A 22,689-nucleotide genomic window follows, 5' to 3' on the forward strand; every position below is an offset into this window, starting at 1 on the left:
AAATAAATATTCTAAACCATTTGAAGTATTATATCATCTTGCCAAAGAGCGTCTCTAGATCTATTCAAAAACTCTTTTGACTCTTTTTTTTCAAATCTATACCTTAGCTCATGTATGTCTTTATAGCATTTATAAGGCAGTCATATGAAAACAGAACACATTAAATTATGTCTTTGCTGAGCATGAATTCATTTAAAAAAATCTTTCAATCCTTTATTGAAATTCACCCCCCTTTCCTAATATGGCTTTAATTTGTCAACTTAGTGCAGCTCTCAGCCTGTCAAATAGGAACCTGTAGCACAGACTCTTCTGCCTCACTCCTTCAATGTAGTCAAAAAGTGTGCTTCTTTTACTGCCAACACATACTCCATATGAGGGGGAATCCTAATACCTTCGAAGGAAGGGAAAGTTCTTTAAAACATTTAGTTAACATCAATATCTACCCCTCTGTGCTCTCAGTCTATAACAAAACTAATAAAGCTGTTTTCTCCAAAGTAGGTCTTCTTCTTCTTCTTTTTTTTTTTTTTTACTTTTGTATGACCTCCCTGAACTTCTAGCAATCCAGAAGCCATCTTGGGCCACTCTTAACTCCTTGTGCATGCTCTGCCTGAGGGCTTGCCTGTCCACCACAGATGGATATTGCCATTGAATGACAATTCCACAAAAATAAGGGACCATCAAGTGTGTGAATCCTTACTCCTAACAACTCAAGAATCCAATGAAGACTTTGAAAAGGAGTTATGAGAAACATTCGAATGTTCTCATTCAATAAAAATAAGCAGATAAAAGCAAGAAGAGAAATGAAGCAAGCAGATTCACACAAGATGGTTTATACCAAATACACCTTATGTGATCAAAAGCAAAAGATATTTCAAGTCTTTATACAGACATAGATGTAAGATAACTGAACACAAAAATGTAATTATTGTCATCAGAAATGCTAAATACTTCAGCCTTGATATTGACTTAATTTCCAGATAGAAGTATGAATGACGAAAGAGTTGCTTTTATACTTGAACGTTAATTTAAGTCCAGTTTCTAAGTCATACTTACACAGTATTCCCATGGCATCCACCATGCAGGTTTTTCTTTCTGCTTAAAATCCAGACACGTGTTCACATTCTGGATTTTTTAAGGTCAATTATATAAGAAGCCTACATCAATGAACAGGCAAGTGGTAAAGGGTTATTTTCGCTGGTAGCTTAAACAGGCCCTAAGACAATAGCACACCTTACTCCATGATGGAAGAACCATTCAGGCAATAAAACTCAGCATGTATTCAGTATAACCAGCCAAATTAAAAACAAAGACCTATTTCATCAATTTCCTTGGAAAGTCTCTAATTGTACTAGCCTTACTATTTTGGCTTCTGTATTTGTGCTTCTGGCTGACTATTCTTGATAATTGAAGTTGGTTTTTGTCTGAGAAAGGCCTGGCGGTAAACTGGGATCTCAAACACCCAATGTATCCTCTGGCTAGCTAGGTAAAAAAGGTTTAAACATGTGTCCAAGTAGTCTTCTCTGGTAGATATCACACAATAGTGGAGTTTCCATTTAACAAATAAGCAGACAAAAAACCCAAAACAAAACAAAATAAACAAAAGAACAAAAAGAAAATCAAAGCAATAATAAGAAAGAAAAACACAGCAATTAGTACTAACGGGGTTCAAACCTCTGTTTCAAAACAGTCAGTGATTCTTACAGTTTCTGTATGAATTCCCTCCCAAATCAAAAACTACCATCTAAATTTCTGTGTTCTTCTAAAATTAACGAGCTAAAAAATTCCAATAAGTATAAGATGTTTTTATTTTGGAAAAATTTTAAAGAAAGTTTGTAAACTTAAAAAATAAACCAATCCATAAGATTAGATTTCTTCTAAGATAAGGCATATAGAATGTGATTAGTCTTCAGGAAGAACCTTTATAGGAATTAGAAAGTAGGCAGTGTTTACCAAAACAGACCTATATTGGCTATGTGACCATAGACTTTCTAGAGCTACAGAAAATTCAAGTATATTTTGTATAAGACATTTCTTTCTTCCACCTTGCCATAGTACCCTAAACCACGAGACAGTCAACTGCTGATGTCTGAGAGAGAAGGCTACTGAGAGACTGTGATATTCCAAAAGCTATCTCAGGCTGAGACTCTATTTTTCTCTCACACAGTATTGCTTACGTAACTTTAGCAAAGATGTATATGTAACTTCTAAAGAACAAAAAAGCAAGGATATCTCCTATGAAGAACGACACAACTAGGATGCTTTTGCTTTGGGGAATTTCCTCAGAAAAAGACAATTTCATTCTCAGTACTAAAAATATGTCAGCAGTGCAATTAACCTTAGTCCTTAGCCACTGAATTACAAGATGTTATAGATTTCTATATAGAAAAAGAATTAAACATAAAAAATCTTCTACTTTTTACTAAAGACTGGCTCAAGTGCAAAAGGAGTATACCTACTGTAAGTAATTATAGGACATTTTTGGCCTCCTCTGGTCAGACTGGAAAGATATGTTCAAGTTATTATGAGAAAAAGAAAGCCATGTGTAAAAGGAGAATTGGCATGTGCCATTCTGTTGAATTATAGGCATTAGAAGTATATAAGTTATTGCATAGAATTACCTTTCATAAGTGTTTATAGGGACAGATAGTAGCTAAATATTTCTGTTGGGTTAAGGGAGGAAGGTTTCGGAAGATTGGGGATTGCACGTTAATTGGCATAAAAATCTTTTAAATTTCAAAATAGCTTATCTTAGATTATGGTGTTGATGTTGACATCCTGCAAATACATGTATTTAAATCATCAAAAGATATATATTGAACTTTTAAAGACATGCTATATGGATAAAATCTCACTAAACAATTTTTGTCATGTGTGGTGGCATTTGACAGGCTGAGGAAAGGTGGTTGGGAGTTTGAGACCACCCTGGAATACACAGTAAAACCATTTGTCAAAACGAAAACAAGCAAAAAATAAAATAAAATAAAATAAAATTCAAGGAGCTCTGCATTGCTTAAATTTAAGTTCTTTTTAATTTAAATTGTCTTAAATCTTTACGAAGAATAAAACCATTCTCCCTGGATAAATTTTACCCACAGTCAAAATAAAATCAAGCACATGAAAACCTCCATACATGCCAGCTTGTAGGACTGAAGTTAACAGGTTACCTTGTGTTCATTTTCAGGGCAACTGTTCCCTCTCACAGCAAAGTTCATCCATGCATGTACCCATTCTTCTTTGTACAAATAAAATAGCAATTTAGTGGTAGATTTAAAACAATCAGGACTATTGTGCAGCTTGTTATTCTAGCAATCTGTGATCTATAAATAATGCAGCGCCTTATCCTTCTCTGAATTATGTTCCCGGAGCCTGAGTATTGCTACATGGAGAACACTAGGGGAAAGGGGCTACTGGGAGGAGGAAAAGAAGAAATAACGAAGAGCAAACAATCTTGCCTCATGGAATTCATACTCATACTCCAACTGGATTTAGGAATCATGTATGTTTTCTCTTGAGGATCAAACCAAAAGCCTTCATTTGAATATTTAGATTTAGCTTTTCTGAACTTACCAAAACAAAGGCAATTTGAAAAGTTCTGTATTTGCCTTTAAAGTAAGCAGTGGGAAAAGACAAACAAACAGAAAACATAAAAAAACAAAGCCGTTTTTTTCCCAAGTATCTCTGAACTTTGAACCAGAAGCCCCCAGCTTTAGAATGTTTATCACCTCGTTAATTTATTCTCTGCACAAGCGTAGTGTCGAGAAAGGGAAACGGAAAAAAAAATAATCTGGGGACTTCATCAATTTTTCATGAATTTTCATTTAGCCCAGAACCCCTCTTCCCTTGGTCGATAGATCAAGCTGCCGTCCTATATTTACCACCTGGGGCTACAGCTGCCATCTCTTGAGGCCACCAGGCTGGCTGCATCTCATGCAGCTATGCTGGGTCTCAGCAAAGGACCTCCCACTCCTTTTGCTCCATACAACACAGCACTTGTTGGGAACTGAAATCGTATCTGCACCTCTGTGCCTGGAGCTCCCCGAGGTGTCATTGGAAAACCACCTATTAACTTCCCGAGTGCCAGGCCTCTTGCTGGTGCCTTGTGATTATGTTTTCTTTCCATTTAAAATCACTTTCTGCCTAAAGACCCACCTCAAATTCACGTGAGTTGAAAAAACTTTCTGAATTACTCTTCTTTTCCCCTTAAATATGCTTAAAACAAACAAACAAAAAGCACACAACAATAATAAAATTATTGAGTGATTCAACTCTCCATAGCAATATTTGGCCATGAATATTTTTTTCTGTTACCTTTCTGCACTTGCCCACTATATTGCTGAAGAAAGGAGAGAGAGAGAGATAGAGAGAGACAGAGAGAGATGGGAGAGGGAACAGGAGTGAAGGAAAGAATATAGTATAACATAGAGAAGGTTTCCACACATGAAATCAAGATAGATGACTGATGGTTAACCACAGAATTCGGATTTTCACATATGACAGACACAATATATAGCATTTAAAATAAAAATCAAGGTGAAGCAAAAAGAATCAAAATTTTTTATACTGCTTTATCAATAATCATGGCTTATCACGAGGGCTGACAGACAGGAAGCTCTTCCTTGCTCTGGGCAAAGCCCAGAGCTACTTCCAAACTTCCTTTGTAGAAGGAATCCACACTCAGTTGTAGAGATGCTGAGTTCGCTCCAGCTTCCCCATTCGGCACGCGTAGCTTCCTTCTAGCCACACAGCCATTTGCTGTGCCACCATCTACCCCTTTAAGCCCACGGTATCCTCCCACCATTGGTTGCTTTTATTTGCCACCTACTTTATTTGAAAACATTTTTTTTTTCTTGTCACTTCAATATTCCCTGTTACTCTGACACCTATTCTCTACCATACCTCCCATACCCAAACTCCTTTCTTATTCACATGATCAGTGACTACTTAATCCAAGGAAAAGGTTCACTGCTGACAGCCTACCTAGGCAGCCTCCTCTACTTTTCCTTACCTCTGGGGCATCAAGCTTTATTAGGAAATGACTTTGCTAAATTTAAGAAGCTATTTTATAATGGAACATTAAGCATTTTAACCTTGTTAGCTCACAGACATATCAAAGCATACAACCCAAGTGAACTCTCACGCCCATAGATGTTCTTCTGTGCACTCTAATTTCATGAATGGTGAACCTACAGATGCAGAAACTGAGACACAAAAATATTTGAAAGACGCACACCATCTTGAAAACTGGTCATAACCAGTAACATGGCATGCGGTGGAGTTCTCAGGTTTATTTCTAACCATCTCCTCTCACCCAGCTTTTGCTTTTCAGTTTAAAATGTAAGAAGAAGCCTTTTCTGGGCTACTTGACAGCATAACTCCTCTCGCCTCCATTCATCATCCCAGTAATGTAATCACCAGTTCTCTGTCAAAGACTCCCTTGCACGTAATGAAACCACATAGAGGTTGTGATTCAGCACATCCCCTCTTTTCCAACTTATTCTTTCCGAACAGCCTCTAGCAAGCTCTCTGATGCCGAGCAGGTCTATATGTTCTTTAACTCTTCCTTTCCCTATAGCAACATGATGTCCAACTTCAGTTTTCCTCCAAGGCATCACATGGAATTAACAACAGAGCTTAAATAATGCGGCCCTTATTAGGATCCTTTTCCTATATTACTTAACTGGTGATTTTTTTCTCTATCTAATCTACTATAAAATTTTTATATATTGGTCCTCTGAAGGGTATTCTGAACTCTGGCAATAGATTGGAATATCTTCTTTATTCCTTTCCCTTAGCATATTGAGGGGAGAGTAGGAATTTCTTGGTTCAGCATTTCAGATTTATGTTCTGAAATTCACAATAACATAGAGAAGACTGGCAAAGTAATGGGAAAAAATTGCAACAAATAAATGAGTATGGTATGATCTTTGGTAGCTTCAAGTGCCACAAACTGTTGACATGGCATTAAAAGAAAGAATTGTATTCACTAGAAAATGCAATTTGGAAGTCTTATATTTCCTTTTGAGATTTTGAGTAATTTGAGCATTTCTTCAAGTTCATTATTTCTACATTAAAAAATGCAACTGTCATATTATGTGGGAAAGAATCATGCCTTAATATTTTTCTCTGAAAATAAATTCATTATTTATGATTTAATTAGGAAAGACAATAATTCCTTCAGATGAAATAAAAGATGCATGCATTTGAGGATCAATTTTAACAAAGCTATGACCCAAGAGTAATGTTCATGACTCTCCTACAAAGAGATTACCAGCCAATTTTGATAAACTTTTATGTATTGAAGTGAAATTAGACAGAGTAAAGTGGTTCTTGGTTGCTGGATAGAAAAAAAAGGTTATTTTATGAAAAAAATAAAGTGTCTTCATTTTTCATTCATCAAAAATGTCTGTTTGTTTGCAGGGTTCTAGACGTGCAGAAGAATCTCTTAAGAGCAAAAGTTCAAAGTGTCAAGATCTGTTCTTGAAATCATTAGTTCATTTGCCACACCTTAATCATGTAGCAGTGATGGGCTCTGAGTCCTTAAAACACGGCAGGACAATCCCAGTCACACTATAAAGAAACATGGAAGGCCAAATCAATAGAATTTAGCAATAAAATATTTTGATATGGGCAAAAGTTTCAGAAAGAAGTATATTAATGGGAAAAATAGGTAGTTCGTGGTTTGTGGAATGAAACTCTAAACCAGAAGAGAGATGACTTGGGAGCAAGAGCTTCACCAAGATAGTTAAGTTAGATAAAGACTACTTTCATTCCAGCTACAAAGACACTGGCAGGTTGCTGCAAGTCTCAACTCGCTGCACATAAGCCTTCTAATCTGCTGTGATGCCACATAGAATGCACTGACTTCAGCAAGAGGACCTAAGATCCCTAATGCTTTCCCAGCACCTTCTCTACATGGAACATTTGCTGTTGTCTCATGCACAGTTCACAGCACATGAAACTTTTTTATAAAACAAGAAAGCTGCGAGCAAAGTGTATAGATATAGAGCTTAAATCACAACCTAGATATAGAGCTTAAATCACAACCCCTAATCCTAAAATCAGTCTTTCACACACCACCCTCAAAGTCAATGGAGTCTCTGCTTAAATAGAAGCCAGGAACTAATATCTTTATTTCTGTTGGCAGGGATGGCAAATAAATAAATAGAAAAAAAGTGCAGATAGAGGAAGTTGTTATCTCTTTTGATTATTAAGATTGAGTAAAAATCAGAAACTCTGAAATGGCATAGCAAGCTCTTCTTTGATGAAGCTTACTAAAAAAAATAGTTACCATTATAGTTGATGGTATCGTCTCCCTTCTGTATCTACTGTTTATATGCACTGTATAATGTACATATGTATATATATGTCAGTAGCAGAATCATGTGCAATATTGGATTTATGTCTGCATTTCTGACATGTTATACATGAACTTTTGATTTTAACATAAGCAACAGTGATAATCCATTATGTAGTTCATCAATAATTCAAATTTTCAATAAGAGTAGCATCATGCAAGTCTTATTGCTATGATATAGCAGCATAGACCTTAAACTACCTCATACTAATTTGATGTGAATAAAATTGTTGCAGTACTTATACTGATGGTACTTTAACCATATTTCTTCAGAGAAGCAAAGGTTCTATAGCATTTCATTTGCTTTACTTTATAGGTTCTACACATCAATAAGACACAACCGAACTTACTAATGTCAAGTGGAATGCGCGTGCACATGAGGCTCACGGTGTTTACTTACATGCCACTTCCAGAGATGCGTTCCGACTCACTGCTTCACCAAGATAGTTCCTTGCAACACAAACGTAGCTCCCTTCATCAGGTTTACTTCTGCGCCCATGCACAATTCGCAAAAAGAATAAGGATCCGCTGGGCAGAAGCATCCTGTGAGACCTGGGGTCATCCTTGTCTGTCTCCACCCTCTCGCCGTCCTTGTACCATTCAATGGTGGGAGTTGGCCGGCCCTCTGCTTTACAGTTCAGAGTCGTGGGCTCTCCCTTGGAGACAATTACATCAGAAGGGTGTTCTACAATCCTGGGGGGAAAGTCTTCCTGACGAAGACGAGATCCTGCAAAACATGAGACAAGAAGTCAAGTTTAACACCTTTCTTATCTATATTGTATGTTTCATCTATATTCATACTCATAGGGCTAAACATTTTCAAGTATTTAATGGAATAACCAGATACACTGTTTCATTTACATTTACACTTTTGGCTTTATATACATCTCTAAATCATCTCAACACTTTTGTACATTAATATAAAAATAAATTAATGTTAATCTTAGTGATCAAACTTAACGTGCTCCATAAAAATGGCAAACAAAAGTGGAGAGAACCTCTAATCTCCTTGGGTGGATCCACATTTTGAAATGAGGACCAAGGGGAATAGGACTGACTTATTTTTTTGTTCTCTTAATACGTACTGTTCAATAAGAGAACAACCCAAGTGAACAAGCCCAACACCATGGGCAAAGACCAGAAAAACCAGACAGTGTACACAGCACATTGCTCAATCAGAAAGGACATGATACATGATGTGGCTGCAAAGTTTCAAGCTAGTCTAAGATATGTGACTTTCATTCTACATGCACACTGAACTGAAGGTGCAGTAACATGATCAGCCAGTGTATAGACACTTATACACGCACACATACATGCACACGCAAACACACACACACACACATTAGCTTCCAGTATAAAAGATAGACAGCAATACAGGCAAATGCCCCTTGAAAGTCCAAGTATTAACTAATTAATTAAGTAATCAAATAAAATCTAACCTTCAGACATGATCTTGTAGTGGAAGAAACATCTCTGATATCTTAACATAAATACATATAGAATTTTAGTATTTCACCATAGGGTAAAATTGATAGGCCATGCAGTTATCTGAATGCTGTCTGTTCTCAGAGGGTAAATGTGCTGGAAGTTTGGTCTCCAAGGTGGTAAATTTAAGATAATGGTTACCTGTAAGACATATGGCCTGATTAAGAATAATTACAGAACTGTGGATATCATTGTTGGAAGAGGCTGTTTTTGTTATTACAAACTGAGTTTGTTTGTGCAAAAGTGAATTGTTATAACAGTGACAGTGTGACCTCTGACTGTCTCTCACTACCTGTCTTTCCTTTTGATCTATATTCACAGATCATTATACCACTTAGTATTCTGTGATGCAGACAGTATGCCCTCACTTAGGTCTATGAGTTGGTTCTATGAAACTGAGAGATAAATAATCCTCTTAATTTATAAAGTAACTAGGTATTTTGCAGTATCTACAGTAAATATATTGCTATATGCACAATAACATTCTAGTGATAAAATAAATATTTAGCCATTAAATGATATAAATATAATATCTGGCATTTTGAAGATCAAAATTATGTGTTATGTTCTATTTTAGATACTTCTGAGATTCTTTGTTTTGTTTTTAAAATGTATTTGATTAGTTATCGATGTTTCTGTGCAAGCCATGGAGCTAATGTTACATGCATTTATGAACGACCCAACATGAGGGCTGGCAAGCAAATATTTGTCTCCTGATAGAATGGCAACTGGTCTCAAACAACATCTAGATGCTTTTGACTTTTAAACAATCACTGCTTTGGATACCATTCTACTATATTGCAGATGATGTCTTGCAGAGGAATCAAAAGTATATTCTAAAATCAAAAGCCATGCAGGAAAAATAATAATAATGATTTATAGTGAAGCACCTTACAGTTTGCTATTTGCAACTTTCTTTTTTTTTATTTTTTTTATTTGCAACTTTCTAAGCAATCACCTAAATTTGCAAATTTCTTTTCTGTAAAGAGAGGTCATATATCTCAGAGTAATTCTAAACTACTTTCAAGCCAATTCAAATACATATTTTAATTCAATTAATGAAACTTAATTTAGCCATGGGTTTACCTTTGCATTTAGGGAGAGAATATATCTTTAATGGTGGGGACTACCAGTTTTATTTCATCAGATTCAGAAAAGAACAGATAGACTGTAAGCATCAGATGCCAACAACAACATTTTCAGTGCAAAATTTTAAAGTTGATTTATGTGATATACTTGGACAGGGATTCCAATTTGCACCACAGCAATGTAGGCTGTATCCTTAAAGCAAGTGATGTGTTACAGAAAGTCTTCCTCATTTATAATTGTTTACTTTAAATGCAATTATCAGGCCTGCAACAGTTAACTAGAGCAGAAAATAAAATGGAAAGTCTCATCATTCAGACAGAGATGGGGTAAAATAAATATCTACAAGAATAATTAATAAAAGTACATTTTCAATTTTAAGATGTAATTGAAAATGTAAGATTCTATATGAATACCTTAAATTGTGATAGTGCAATGTCACATTTTGTTTTGAGAGAATCAATAAATAAAACTCAAGTACCTCTATGAAATATTTGTAATTGTATATAAAAACTCGTGTTTTGAGGGGGCAGGAATATAGGTATAAGTGATGGTGTATGATATTTCCTTCACTATGTTTTCAGAGAGGTGTAGGCCTTTAAATTATGAAAAACTATCAATCTGCTTGGTTTATGCAAAGGACTCGGTTTTGCGACAGCACGGACAAAGGCTGAAATGACAACAGAACGCAGAGGGGATCCCATACGATACCGTGTTTAGGGGTGGTGCAGGGGGCAGTGACCATATAGAGTGCTTCAGACTTTTAACACATGTTGTGGTCTCCAATAAGTATAACAGCCAGAACATAAAGATGAAGAAATCACAGAAATCAGAATGTGACTACAGACCTCAAAAGTCTAAAAGGGCATTTTCAAAAAGATTATTTCCTGAGATATACACATCACATTATAGTGGATTCAGTTTTGTGTGACCATGAGTTAAGAATTTCTTTGAAGTTCTATTAGAAAAGAAAGAATATTTGGTGGAAATAGGAGGAGTCAAAAGGGAAGGAGTAAGAAAGAAGGGGTCAAGAAAGGGGAGAAAATATATGAGAAAGAGAGAAAAGGAAAGGGCCATGGGCTGTGAGACTAAAAAAACTTTCAGCATCTGCTCCTACTTAATATTGACTAACTCTGCCCAACAATATATGCCTGTTTTTCAAAACATTTCAAAACTCTTGAAATGTCTCTTTTTATTGCCCCACAAACTCTTTTCTTCATATTTCAAACAAATTACTTTAATTTCAAAATAGTGTTAATAATAGAGACTAATGGGAAATACGCAAACCCACTTGTTGAGCAGACAGCGGTGCAAACAAAACAATAGCTATAGAATCCAGAGTGTCCTTGTAGCTAACATTAAATCTATTATCTTTACATTTCTCAATTGATAATTGTGAAATCAAATTTAATTAAAATGTTTTATTAATCTCATCCCAGCTATTATAAAGAAGGAAAATAGAAATTTTTAAAGGTGCTGAAAGATGATAGGAATTGTTGAAAGCTGTGGATAATCATTGGTGTCTCCATAACTGAAGTGATCATAAGAAGAGAAAAGAAACTAAAGATCTTTCATATGTAATGTGACAGACATCCTTAAACATACATACATGGATCCCTGGGAAAGGGGACATAGATAAGATCTCTTTAGTAAAGTAGTAGCATGGGGGGGGGGAGTGTGATAGGGGAATGTGGGGAGGAGAAGGGGAGCAGGAAGGAGAACATGAGTGAGCAGGAAGGTCGAGTTGGGTGAAGGACGGAAAGGCAGAGCAAAGAAAACTTATCTTGATTGAGGGAGACAATATGAGGTTAGTGAGAAAGGAGACACTAGTGAAATTCCCAGGAACCCTCAAGGATGACCCCAGCTAAGACCCCAGCAATATCGCAAAAAGTGCCTGAACTGCCCTTTCACTGTAGTCAGATTGATGACTACTTTAAATATCATCATAGAGTCTTTGTCCAGTGATATGAGAGGTTATGTATGCTATGAATATGTTTTATTGCCATTGGTTAATAAAGAAGCTGCTTTTGGCCAACGGCTTAACAGAGTAAAGCCAGGCTGAAAGAGATATATATAGAGAGAGGAGGCAGAGTCAGGGAGAATCCATGTAACAGCCACTGGAGACAGACGCACTGGAACCTTGCTGGTAAGCCACAACCATGTGGCAATAGACAGATTAATAGAAATGGGTTAATTTAAGATATAGGAGTAAGGCAGAAATATGTTTAAGCTATTGGACAAACAATATTGCAAATAATATAGTTTCTGTGTGATTATGTTGGGTCTAAGTGGCCAGGAACGAACAAGCAGGCTCAATCCAGGAAATGATGGAAGCAAATACAGAGCTACACAGCTAAGCATTGGGCTGAGCACCCAGAGAACATTTAAAGAGAGGGAAGGCAATAATATGAGCAAAGTAGTCAAAACCATTATGGGAAAACCCACAGAAACAGCTGACCTATGCTTGTGGGAGCTCACTGACTCTGGATTGACAGCTGATAAGGACTACTGATAAGGACTATAGGACTTTCCTTCTCAGAAGTGATGCCAGTCACATGATACGATAATGACAATCAAACATCCAGAAGTATGCTTCTTGATTTCACTCCAGGATTTTTTAAGTAAAATGCCCCTGCTTCATTATTCAGTAGAACAACAGTATTTTTTTTTAGAACTTAGCCTTATTTTAAATTTACAAAACAAGTATCTCTGTCAACAATTGGAACATCTGCAGGTCAAGCAGTGACTCTCAAAATGTCCTGAGATTTTTCTTATAGAAGAACTTCATTACAAATTAGAAGCAGAGTAGGTAGTTCTTTTCCGATAGCAGAATTTCCAAAGTTTCAATTTTTTCTGTCTTAAAATGTATGCTATTATTCATTCTTATTTATAGTAATCACATTGTTCAAACAAAGCAGTTTCCCATAAAACTATTATACTAGTAAAAGTGATCCAGGGAGGTAACTACAATTATGACAATATTTAAGTTACAGATGAATATTAGAGGATTATCTCCATCTCATTTTGATGACTATAATAAGCAAGAAACAGCATTTTGAAATGAAGGATAGAGGTTATTACTCAACTACTATTAATGTTATTGCTTATCCCATTTTTGTGGCATAAATCAAACATGAACATCTCATTTAAGTTTTTTCCATAGACTAAAAGAGATAGGTAGATGACAGATTACAGGTAGATAATTTGATGGTAGGCAAATGGCTGATAGATACATAGATAGATGGATTATAGACAAACTAAAGACAAGTCTGTCATTAGGATAATAAGTAGTCAGTATATATCATTTTTCCTCTGTAAACCATTATAAATAGTCTTTCAAAATTCAGTCCATAAAACACTGAGCAAATTGACAAGAGTGTCTCTTTTCTGAGGAGAAATTTTACATCCATGTTTTATTGCTTGATACATTTAATTCCACCCACTCATAGCTCTATATTCTGCCATCAGAATAAACACGATTCAACATTTTTCTCAGAAACAGAATGTGAGCCGGTGCTACATTGATCAGCACATGTAATAATCAGTATTAAGCTGGAATTCATGAATAACTCCACTAAATCAACCATGATGACTTTTGCTACATTTATTTCAGGAAGACTACATCACAGTGTGCCTCCCTTGATGGAATACAAAGAGTAGAAAAAAAGATGTCAAGATAATATTTTCCTCTAGACATTCTGTAACAGGATAGCATACATGTAAGAAATTTATTATATTTGAGTACTACTAAAACTCTATCAAGACCATACCTAGATATGTTTATGTTTCCCCTAACCTCTGGAAGTACATGAAATATATTTGATGCTACCCTATAATATACTAAATTATGAAGTTAAAGGTAGGCTTAATCTAGAATCAATATCAAAATAGAGACATAGAAATATTACTTTAGATATTGTATTTCAATGTAGATGCCAAACTAACTTTTTATTAAATGAATTGTCAACAAGAAACATGATTCTTATGATTCTTTTTATCATTCAATGGGCAACTTATTTGTCAAAGCACCTAGTTTCATAATAGGATATCCAGCAGGTCCTTACATATATCATATTTTCTAGAATGCTATACAGAAGGCTTAGCCATTAAACAAAAATCAGACTCAGATTCACATTTTATAGTGAAGAACCAAGAAAATAACCATGTACATAGCAGTGAGATTTCCTCTTCCAGACCTGGGCACTCTGAGCTTCCAGAGTGACTTTTCCTCATGTGTTCTCTGTTTTATTAACTCTTTAGGGAGTATAAAACCTTAAATTGCCAGGCAATGTTCAGTCCTTCATTTTGTTCTGTTGACTTTGCACTGTGAGGACTTGTTAGTGGGTTCCAGGTATCCACCAGTCTCTTCCCAGCAGCACCGAGAATGTTAACAACTACTGCTTTGCCTAGTCTTATACATGAGAACTAAATATCTGAATTCAGGATGTTAGAGTGAGAGGCAAACACTTTACCCACAGAGCCATCTCCCATGACCTCTGAGTCATTTGATGAATACTTTTAGCCAACGATAACCTGGCAATGTATGACATATCTTAAAAGCAAATATTTAATTCATGATTTTTAAAAAGGTGAGTAAATTTTTTTCAAAATTTTCATTTTTGTTTATATTAAATGGATTAAATCTAAGATTCAAAAAACATTTTCTAAATTTCTCAAATGAATTTCAATTACCACTGTTAACAGAAATTGCTGGAAATATTGAATCTGAAATACATTCCCTACTCCTGTCTACACTTTTTTGCCCTATTCAGTACCTTTTGTTAGGAAAGTTTTAATCTCTTGTTGGTATTGATCCCTAAGCATGTAGCCCTGGTGGCAGGTAAATAACAGCCTTCACAGCTAGAGCAGAGTTTGTGTAGCTTACCATCAGTAACTGTAGGTGACTGAGTATAGAAGCATGGCAGCGCATGGGAATATGCACATTATCTGTGGAACATTAAAGAGAAATCTTTATGTATGGATTAGAATTTATCCCAGATATTTAAGGGGTAATATTCCTCCAGAGAAATTAACTTTCTATTTTATACATTTATGTTCCAACAATTCAGTGAGAAGACAATGAATTCAGCTGGATATCCATCCAGTCCAATTTCAAATCAATTCGATCCGTCTTAATGGTGGAAGATATTCTTTAAAGAGTAATTTGCCACCAAATCAGAGGTCTTCATGGGTTAGACAGACCTGCCTTATATTGACAAAACCAGTCCTTATTCCTGTATCTTTGAAATCTAGTTTCTTATTATCATATTTATAATACTGTGTCATGGTTTAAAACTGCATTGCCTTTGCAAAATACAATAGGATGAAACAATCTCAAATACATTAAATTGTATAATAACGTTTAGCTTTCTAAAAACTATTGACATCAATTTTATGGCCACGATATATTCGTAATAGACTGATATTATTCTGGCCTCCTATTCTACTTTCTAAGCAATATATCTTGATAATTCTGTGTCGGTGCCTTTAATTTCCATGACTATAACTAAAAAAAAAAAACCTGATAGTATCTAAAATCCTTATTCCCATCATCACAAATATTTAACTTGTGTGATATACTCTTTAAATATTTAGTTTTTATAAATTTGCTTAGAATGCTTAATTTTTTTTCTAATGTAAAATGCTTTATCATAAAGACAAAATGAACTTGGATAATCTGTTTAAAATTGCACACAAATTTCTTTCCTTGTGTAATAAGTGAGGGAGTTTTAAATAACAGAATTGAAAATATTATTATAATTCGGACAGTTCCTTGAAATAATACTGGCTCAATTATGAACAAAAATAATAATGTTATCATGAGTTAAACGCATGAGATTCCTTAGATTGAAGAGATGAACATGTATTTAGACGACGACTAGGGGTGGGAATAATGGCTCAATGTGTGAAACACTTATACTGAAAGTGTGAGGACCAGAAGTCATGCAAGGGCAGACATGGCAGCACATGGTTTTAAATCCCAGAAATCTTAGACGGAGCTGGGTGGTGAAGACTGGCAATGCCCCTGAAACATCTCAAACATGTTAGACGGTGTGAACCATAACCAAGGCTTGTCCTCTCACCACACATGCAAGGTATCATATATGTGTGCAGGCTCACAGAGAAGCACACAAACTTAAAAAAACAATTATGTGACGCTTCCTTATTTTCAGCCAACATCCACCTCTTGAGAGTTTGTCTATTCTTCTCAACATTATACTTAAGCTAGGGAATGAAGGGTGTTACCTAAAGAAGGGGTACAAATACATAAGACTCTCTGATGAATGATCAGGTCTACCAACAGCAGACCCGATCTGCTAATAATGTTTCACCATGAGTATGATAACTCAACTGTAAACTGAAGAGAACTATGGGATGTCAAGTTTCTCACTCACTCCAACCTTTTGTTTACTTGTTTCAGTACACAGCGGTGTCAAACAGACAATGTTGCTGAATATACTGCTATTTCTCCATGTTTTGAATGCTAGGTAATCAATTAGTTGGTAAATATTGTCTATTATTGTGGTGTACCATGGTTTCATTATCACAACCTCTATCACTGTACTGAGAGGAATCTGTTACTATGTACAGACAGCAGACTATGTTTCATAGAATATAGTCCTTTTGATACAGTAAGAAGTCATTCAATAAGTAACAGGAGTACATCTGTGTTCTTAATATCTGCTGCTGTCTATTGCTACCCAGTGAGCTAAAGTCACTCTGAGTAACACACTTCCCAGGATCCTAAAGGAGCCAAGCCTCTGAAGCTCAGCAGGTGGATCAACTTATGTCATATGCTGTCTACAGTTCTAAATATGACAGCATCATGTTCGCCATGACTATATTACATAAATGCACCAATCAGCCAAGAATGTTCATTTTAGGGGAGGTCAGACCATTGGAATTTTGATTTGAAACATGTATAAAAGCCATATAAACTAGCCATTATAGCTTACAATGAACAAGATGTACAGGGTTTTAGTAGCAAGTATTATTACCTAGGAATGTCAAAGAACTTATTTGCAAATTGTGCTCATTTTCTTATGAATAGATATGTGTAGTATCTGAAGTATTTTATTAAGAAATGTCTCCAGCAACATAAATGAGATTTCATGAAAAATCTGTAAAACCCCTGGGGAGGTAATCTTTAAGCGCTGTCTATGTCTTCGTAGATTTTCATCAGAAGTTTAGTGAGGTTTAGAGGACATCAATACATATTTTCTAAAGGCTCACTGGTGTGATTTAAATAGCATAGAATTAAGTTCAATATTATAATTCCATCTCAGTTTAGCCCTTACTAGTAGTTTCAAGAAATGGACAAAATGAAATTATACTCTTTGCCCATTACAACATATTTTTTCTTGAAATGTCTAAATTATAACTATACCATACAGTGTATTTCACAATAAAACTATACTTTATGAACTAAATTATCCACCACGGGGACCACCATGGTGATCCCAATGGATGAAGTGTTCTTGAGAATGGTGGGAGTGGCTGACTTAAATTCAGTCTTTCTTTAGATTGTATAACAACATATTCAAATTCTTTGCTGAAGCCTGTACCTTGGAAGGAAAGGAGCCTTGTAAGGGAACTAATTGAAAACAGCTTGTATTATCACATTGTTTTTGCTTCTCAGACTCAGAGTGAATGGATTTCACAGGTGACCAACCTGAATGGATGCGATAGTATCATAGTTCTACAGCAAACAAATCCAAGTTCACACTATTTCACACAGAAGCAAATAGAAAATGTTCACTACGCTAAAAGGACACCACGTTTTTAAATACAAAGTATATATGCTAAAACAGCTTCAAAGATTTTCAAATGCTCATGAGCCTACAAAAATAACTGGAGTTCAAAATTCCCTTGATTTTCTTTCATTTAACACATTAAAATAATAAAAATACATAATTTAAGCATTTTTTTTAGAAAAAAATCGTTTCCACAGCTTTATTTGGAAAACCACAATGATTCTGAACAGCCACCAATCGTAAGGCTATGTGAATGGCTGACTGATTTTAGGCTACAAACTAGAACTATGATAGTAGATAAGGAATATGAATTACCTTAATGGCCAGGGCACGTTTCATCTGGGGATCTACTTTCGTCTTACCTTTTACTATTAATGATATCTCTTGAAGGCTTTTAAAGTGAGAGCTTTAGCAGAACTTTAAATATCCTTCCAAAGCATGTCTTCTGTTTCAGAAGAAAATGACTATCAGATAATATCACTGCTGCAACAAAAATCTTGAGTGGTATTTTCAGTGAAATGATTCAGTGTGAAGGTAAGAAAAGGAGCTTATTTTTCTACTGAATAGAGAAAAGCACCAAGAAAGGGTGCTGTAAATGTCTTCAGATGATCTTTTCTCTACTTGAATTGTGCGCTATGGAACTTTAAGAGACCCAATTCTTCAGATCTCTCAAAAACATCTGCCATTTTTCAGGAAACTTATGGGGGGGAGTGGTGTATTCCACTCAGTGCATTTACTTTGAAGTGTTATCTAATGAGGGAGCAGGTGAAATTGATCATCCTAGATTTGCAGTGAGCAGGTTATTAACATGCGCACTGAATTAACTTCATTCAGTCACTGAAAATGTAAGTTTATTGTATCAAAGCCAGAGGAGTAGAAAACAGAAATCATCTTGATAAAGCTGGAAGGAGGAGGCTGACAGGAAGGCCAAAAGAGCCCTAGAGCTGCAGTGGTGTGGAAAGCAACAGGAAGACAGCTTAGGGTGGGATATGGTCTGGATATGAACTTCCCAGTCTGATATTCAGTGCATCAGACTCTGACCGGTGATATTTTATAGAAGAGCAGCAAATAAAAAAAATGTGAAGAAAATGGAAAGTATGTGAACATAAGAACAGAGTGGCCATCCTGTAGTTAATAAGTTCTGTGGTCCTTTACTGAAAAACCAAGTGTGTGTGTGTGTGTGTGTGTGTGTGTGTGTGTGTGTGTGTGCGTGTGTGTGTGTCTGTGTGTGAGAGAGATGTGTGCATATTTACATGCCTTCAGAAGGCATATGATATTATTTTCTTATAAATTTCTAACATAAATGGAACAAAATAGTGAACGCCCCTGTCTTTGAATTGTGTGTAAATTATTGAACTGACTTAGAGTGTTGTAATTCTGGACTTAGTTAATGGATCCCCAGGTAAGTCTGACTTAATCCTCTCCGCAATACTTCCCACGGAGCTCATTCTGTCTCATTGAGTCTGTTATTTATTATCTCTATGACCCAAGCCTCAAATCTCTACAATCTTCAGCTCTGGAAAGCTGGAGGCTTTTCTCAGGAGCTCACCTGCAGTTTCAGTGATCTCTTCAGATTTTATTTTCAGACGAATGACTTCATTCCTATCCTTGTGTCAATTCTCTTCCTCCTCTCCTTCCTGACATCTTCTCTAGCTTTTTCCTAGTTCCTAAGTGTACAGTATCTCAATAATTGGCTTGAACTCCTCAATGACTTCTATATCCACGTTACCGTAGATCCCTATGCAATCTTCCTTTTTCTCCAGATGTGTGCATGTCCGTCATCTCCACTGCCACTGTCTCTCTTAAATCTCAGTTCCACAATGTCATGAGCCAAAGCATATAGTTTGTCTGATTTTAGTGTCTTTTTTCCTTCCACGTTTGTTCAGAATCTACAAAAATTAATGAAATTTCAGAATATCTAAGTAATTGTTTTCTTTGAAAAAAGTTTGTTAGTAAAACTCTCAAACTTTATTGAACATCCCTGAATTCTTTCATCTCCCTGGTGAATAGAAATCCACCAGACAGCTGATTTACAAATTGGACTTTTCTAAATCCAGTTTACACAGTCAGGATTAAGCAAATTGCTCTATGAGTCTTACCATGAAGTGCAAAACTCTGGACCTCAATGCCAGGCTCAGCATTTATTTGGACATTTATTTGTGTATCCACAAAGCCTTTGTCAATGATGGACTTGGTCTGAGGTACCAGAACATCCCTTCCTACATTAACACTTGGCCATGTTACTCACTTTCTGAGTTTAAAAATCCATTGCCTACAAGGGATTACAACTGAAATAGAGAATCCTATATGTCATTGTGGTAATTTGACCTGGAGATATTTATGTAAATGGTCCATTTTGACATGGGCCCATAGGTCAGCTGTACAAAATAGAACTCCTGAAATATCAAGGCAAGCTATGGCTTAACCCGGCTGACTGTTTTTTCCATATGGAGTATGAGTGCTTTTAAATATGTACAAAAATATTATCTACTAACGAGGGGCCTCAATTAACCTCTGCACATTACTCCTGAGATCATTAGTAGAAACAAAGACAATTCCATCAATGTAGTTGACATATGTTCATCAGCCTTGCTGTTTGTGTGTCCAGCATATGGAATTTGAGCTCTAATGCACAAAAACACAGAAACAAATTTCAGAGGGAAAATATATCAATTATCTAAAGTCTATCAACAATCAGCAAAGGAGGAGGCTGTATCTCTGTTGTCATTAGTTTACAACCAAGCGATTACTTTAATTATCCTCATCGGGTCTCGGAAAGTTATTAAACACCCAATGATCAGTCACAGAAACAAAGGCATGAATAAGAACACATGTATAACTCCTCCAGGCTCAATGAGCCCCACCTTGATGTACTGACGGCTCTTAATGAATGACTGCCACCAATTAGACAAACAACAATTAGACTGAACACTGGAGAGTCCAAACAAAATGAGGAGTTGACCCCTGAAGTCTAAATTATTTTTAGGTGCTATTTAATTTCTCATACAATAGCAAGAGACAAACTCCCATGATTTTTCTCATCATCCAGAGTCACTCTGTTAAATAATTGTAAATTTTTCAGTCTTAAGTTTCAGAGTTTGCTCTTCTCTTTTTCTGAATTTTGTGGTTTGTGGGTTGATACTCTTTTTCATTATGATCAACTGAAATCTAGGAGTACAGATTAGAAATGGTACCCTAATACATCCTGTAAATGCAGGGCCACAGAAGACAGTGTGCATACAATCAGCAGCGCTGATACAGAACTGACACGCAGGTCTGGCTCTCAGATAACACATTGTCTTTGCAGTAGAAGAAGAAGGGATTTGAAAGGATTAGATTCTGTTGCTAAGACTGTGAAGGATTACAAAACACATCCAAGTGAGAGGGCCTGGGAAGTATTGCATAGAACTCCAGTCAGCTTGTGTCAGGAATATGTATACATGGTCATTCCTGAGGTAGGCACATTGCTGAAAGTGATCATGACTCGTAGGATATTATCCAAGAAGCCCCAAATTTTGCAACACTTAATATGCTTTTATACGAGCAATTGCCTTCCCTCAGTTAACAAAAATAGAAATTCTCCCTGCTTGCGCTGGCAAGCAGCCAGTGTCTGTCTGTACCATGATTATTTCTGAATGACTTGCCACCACCTTTAATGCTGTGCTCTCTCATAGCAGATTCTAGGTTCCCTTTTAGTCCATCCCACCATGAATTACATTTCCCTGATTATTAGTAATACCCCGTGGCATCTTCTCGGACTGTCTTTGGAGTCTACACATCCCCAAAGTTCCTGAGAAGTGAGATCATATGGAGTCTCCACTTCCTCAGGTCCCTTCAATGGGATCCAAGATAGAACTGCCTTCCTTACAGCAAGTATTACTGTTATAGCTCAAGGTATAATAATGAGATTTCAATTTCAATGACCGTCGGATTGTAATGGGTCATATTCCCAGTACTATATGAGCATTTAAAATGATGCTTCATTTACTTCCAAGTCTGTGAATATTTTTCTATGACAAGCAGGGTCAAATGCTATGTACCCAAACAAGATAGTTCCAGTAACCTGCAATTTTTCATAAACCAGCACAGCTAATGAACATACATAAAAGCCACAATGCATCCAAAGTCATAGGAACCACATTCTACTTATTTTCTCTCAAGAAAGAATCTGACACTCGATATTAACATCACATGTATTTTATTAAACAATATATATGCTTTTATATATTTATATACGTATATATTGCCAGTGAGTGTCTTATAAAAAATGAAAATGTATAATATACATATGTAATTATGTCAACAGTGTTACACACTTTTTTATGCGCAAGAGTCCACTAGATATGTGTTTATGAAGAGAAAAACACAAGCAAATATTTTGAAACTTGCTGCCCTGGTGCCAGAGGCAGTTGTATGCATGAGGCAGAGGACACAGGTCTAGTCTCACAGTCTACTGTAACTAGCTGAGCTGCAAAGAGCTTTCTAATTCTTGGCAGAATAACAAATTCTCGGGCAGAGAGGGGATGGGGTGAGATTTTTTTTCTCCTGTAAGTAACTTAATGAATGAAGTACTAATTAACATTATGGCATTGATAAATGGAGAGAGAGATTAGGGATGTACTCGATATTCAGACCTTCGCAGATGGACTGTCAAAGCCACATTAATTCCTATCTCATTGGAGCATCTGCTTCTCCCATAATCCACTGGCCCTTGGTACGAACAACACAAACTGTTGTGACTCAATTCGATTTATATCAATCTAATTTCTTTTAATCCAATTTGTATTCCAATCAACTACCTTCTAATCACTTAAATCTTCAGCCTCCATCTGGTAAATTTTCCCTCAAAATTAACGGAGCAGATGCCTCTGCGATTGTCTTCCCCAGTCAAGCTAATCAGACCCTTGCAGCGGCCTGGAGAGGACCCTGAATAGGTACGTGACTTACAGCGGTGCCCTTCTAGTTACAAACACCATGAGAGAGTGAAGACCGTTTTATCTAACATTA

The 22,689-nt window shown here is 36.1% G+C and overlaps 1 protein-coding gene across 25 annotated transcripts in view; it reads right to left on the bottom strand.

Moving 5' to 3' along the window:
- Robo2 (roundabout guidance receptor 2) overlaps nt 1-22,689 on the bottom strand; it is a 1,494,745-nt gene that overhangs the window by 449,574 nt on the left and 1,022,482 nt on the right. For all 25 annotated transcript variants that reach the window (XM_075955346.1, XM_075956172.1, XM_075954892.1 and 22 more), the window contains one exon: nt 7,755-8,081. In XM_075955346.1, coding sequence (XP_075811461.1) covers nt 7,755-8,081 — 327 coding nt within the window. The remainder of the gene's footprint in view (nt 1-7,754; nt 8,082-22,689) is intronic.

This window comes from Microtus pennsylvanicus, chromosome 1 (genome assembly GCF_037038515.1).
Source record: "Microtus pennsylvanicus isolate mMicPen1 chromosome 1, mMicPen1.hap1, whole genome shotgun sequence".
Lineage (NCBI taxonomy): Eukaryota > Metazoa > Chordata > Mammalia > Rodentia > Cricetidae > Microtus > Microtus pennsylvanicus.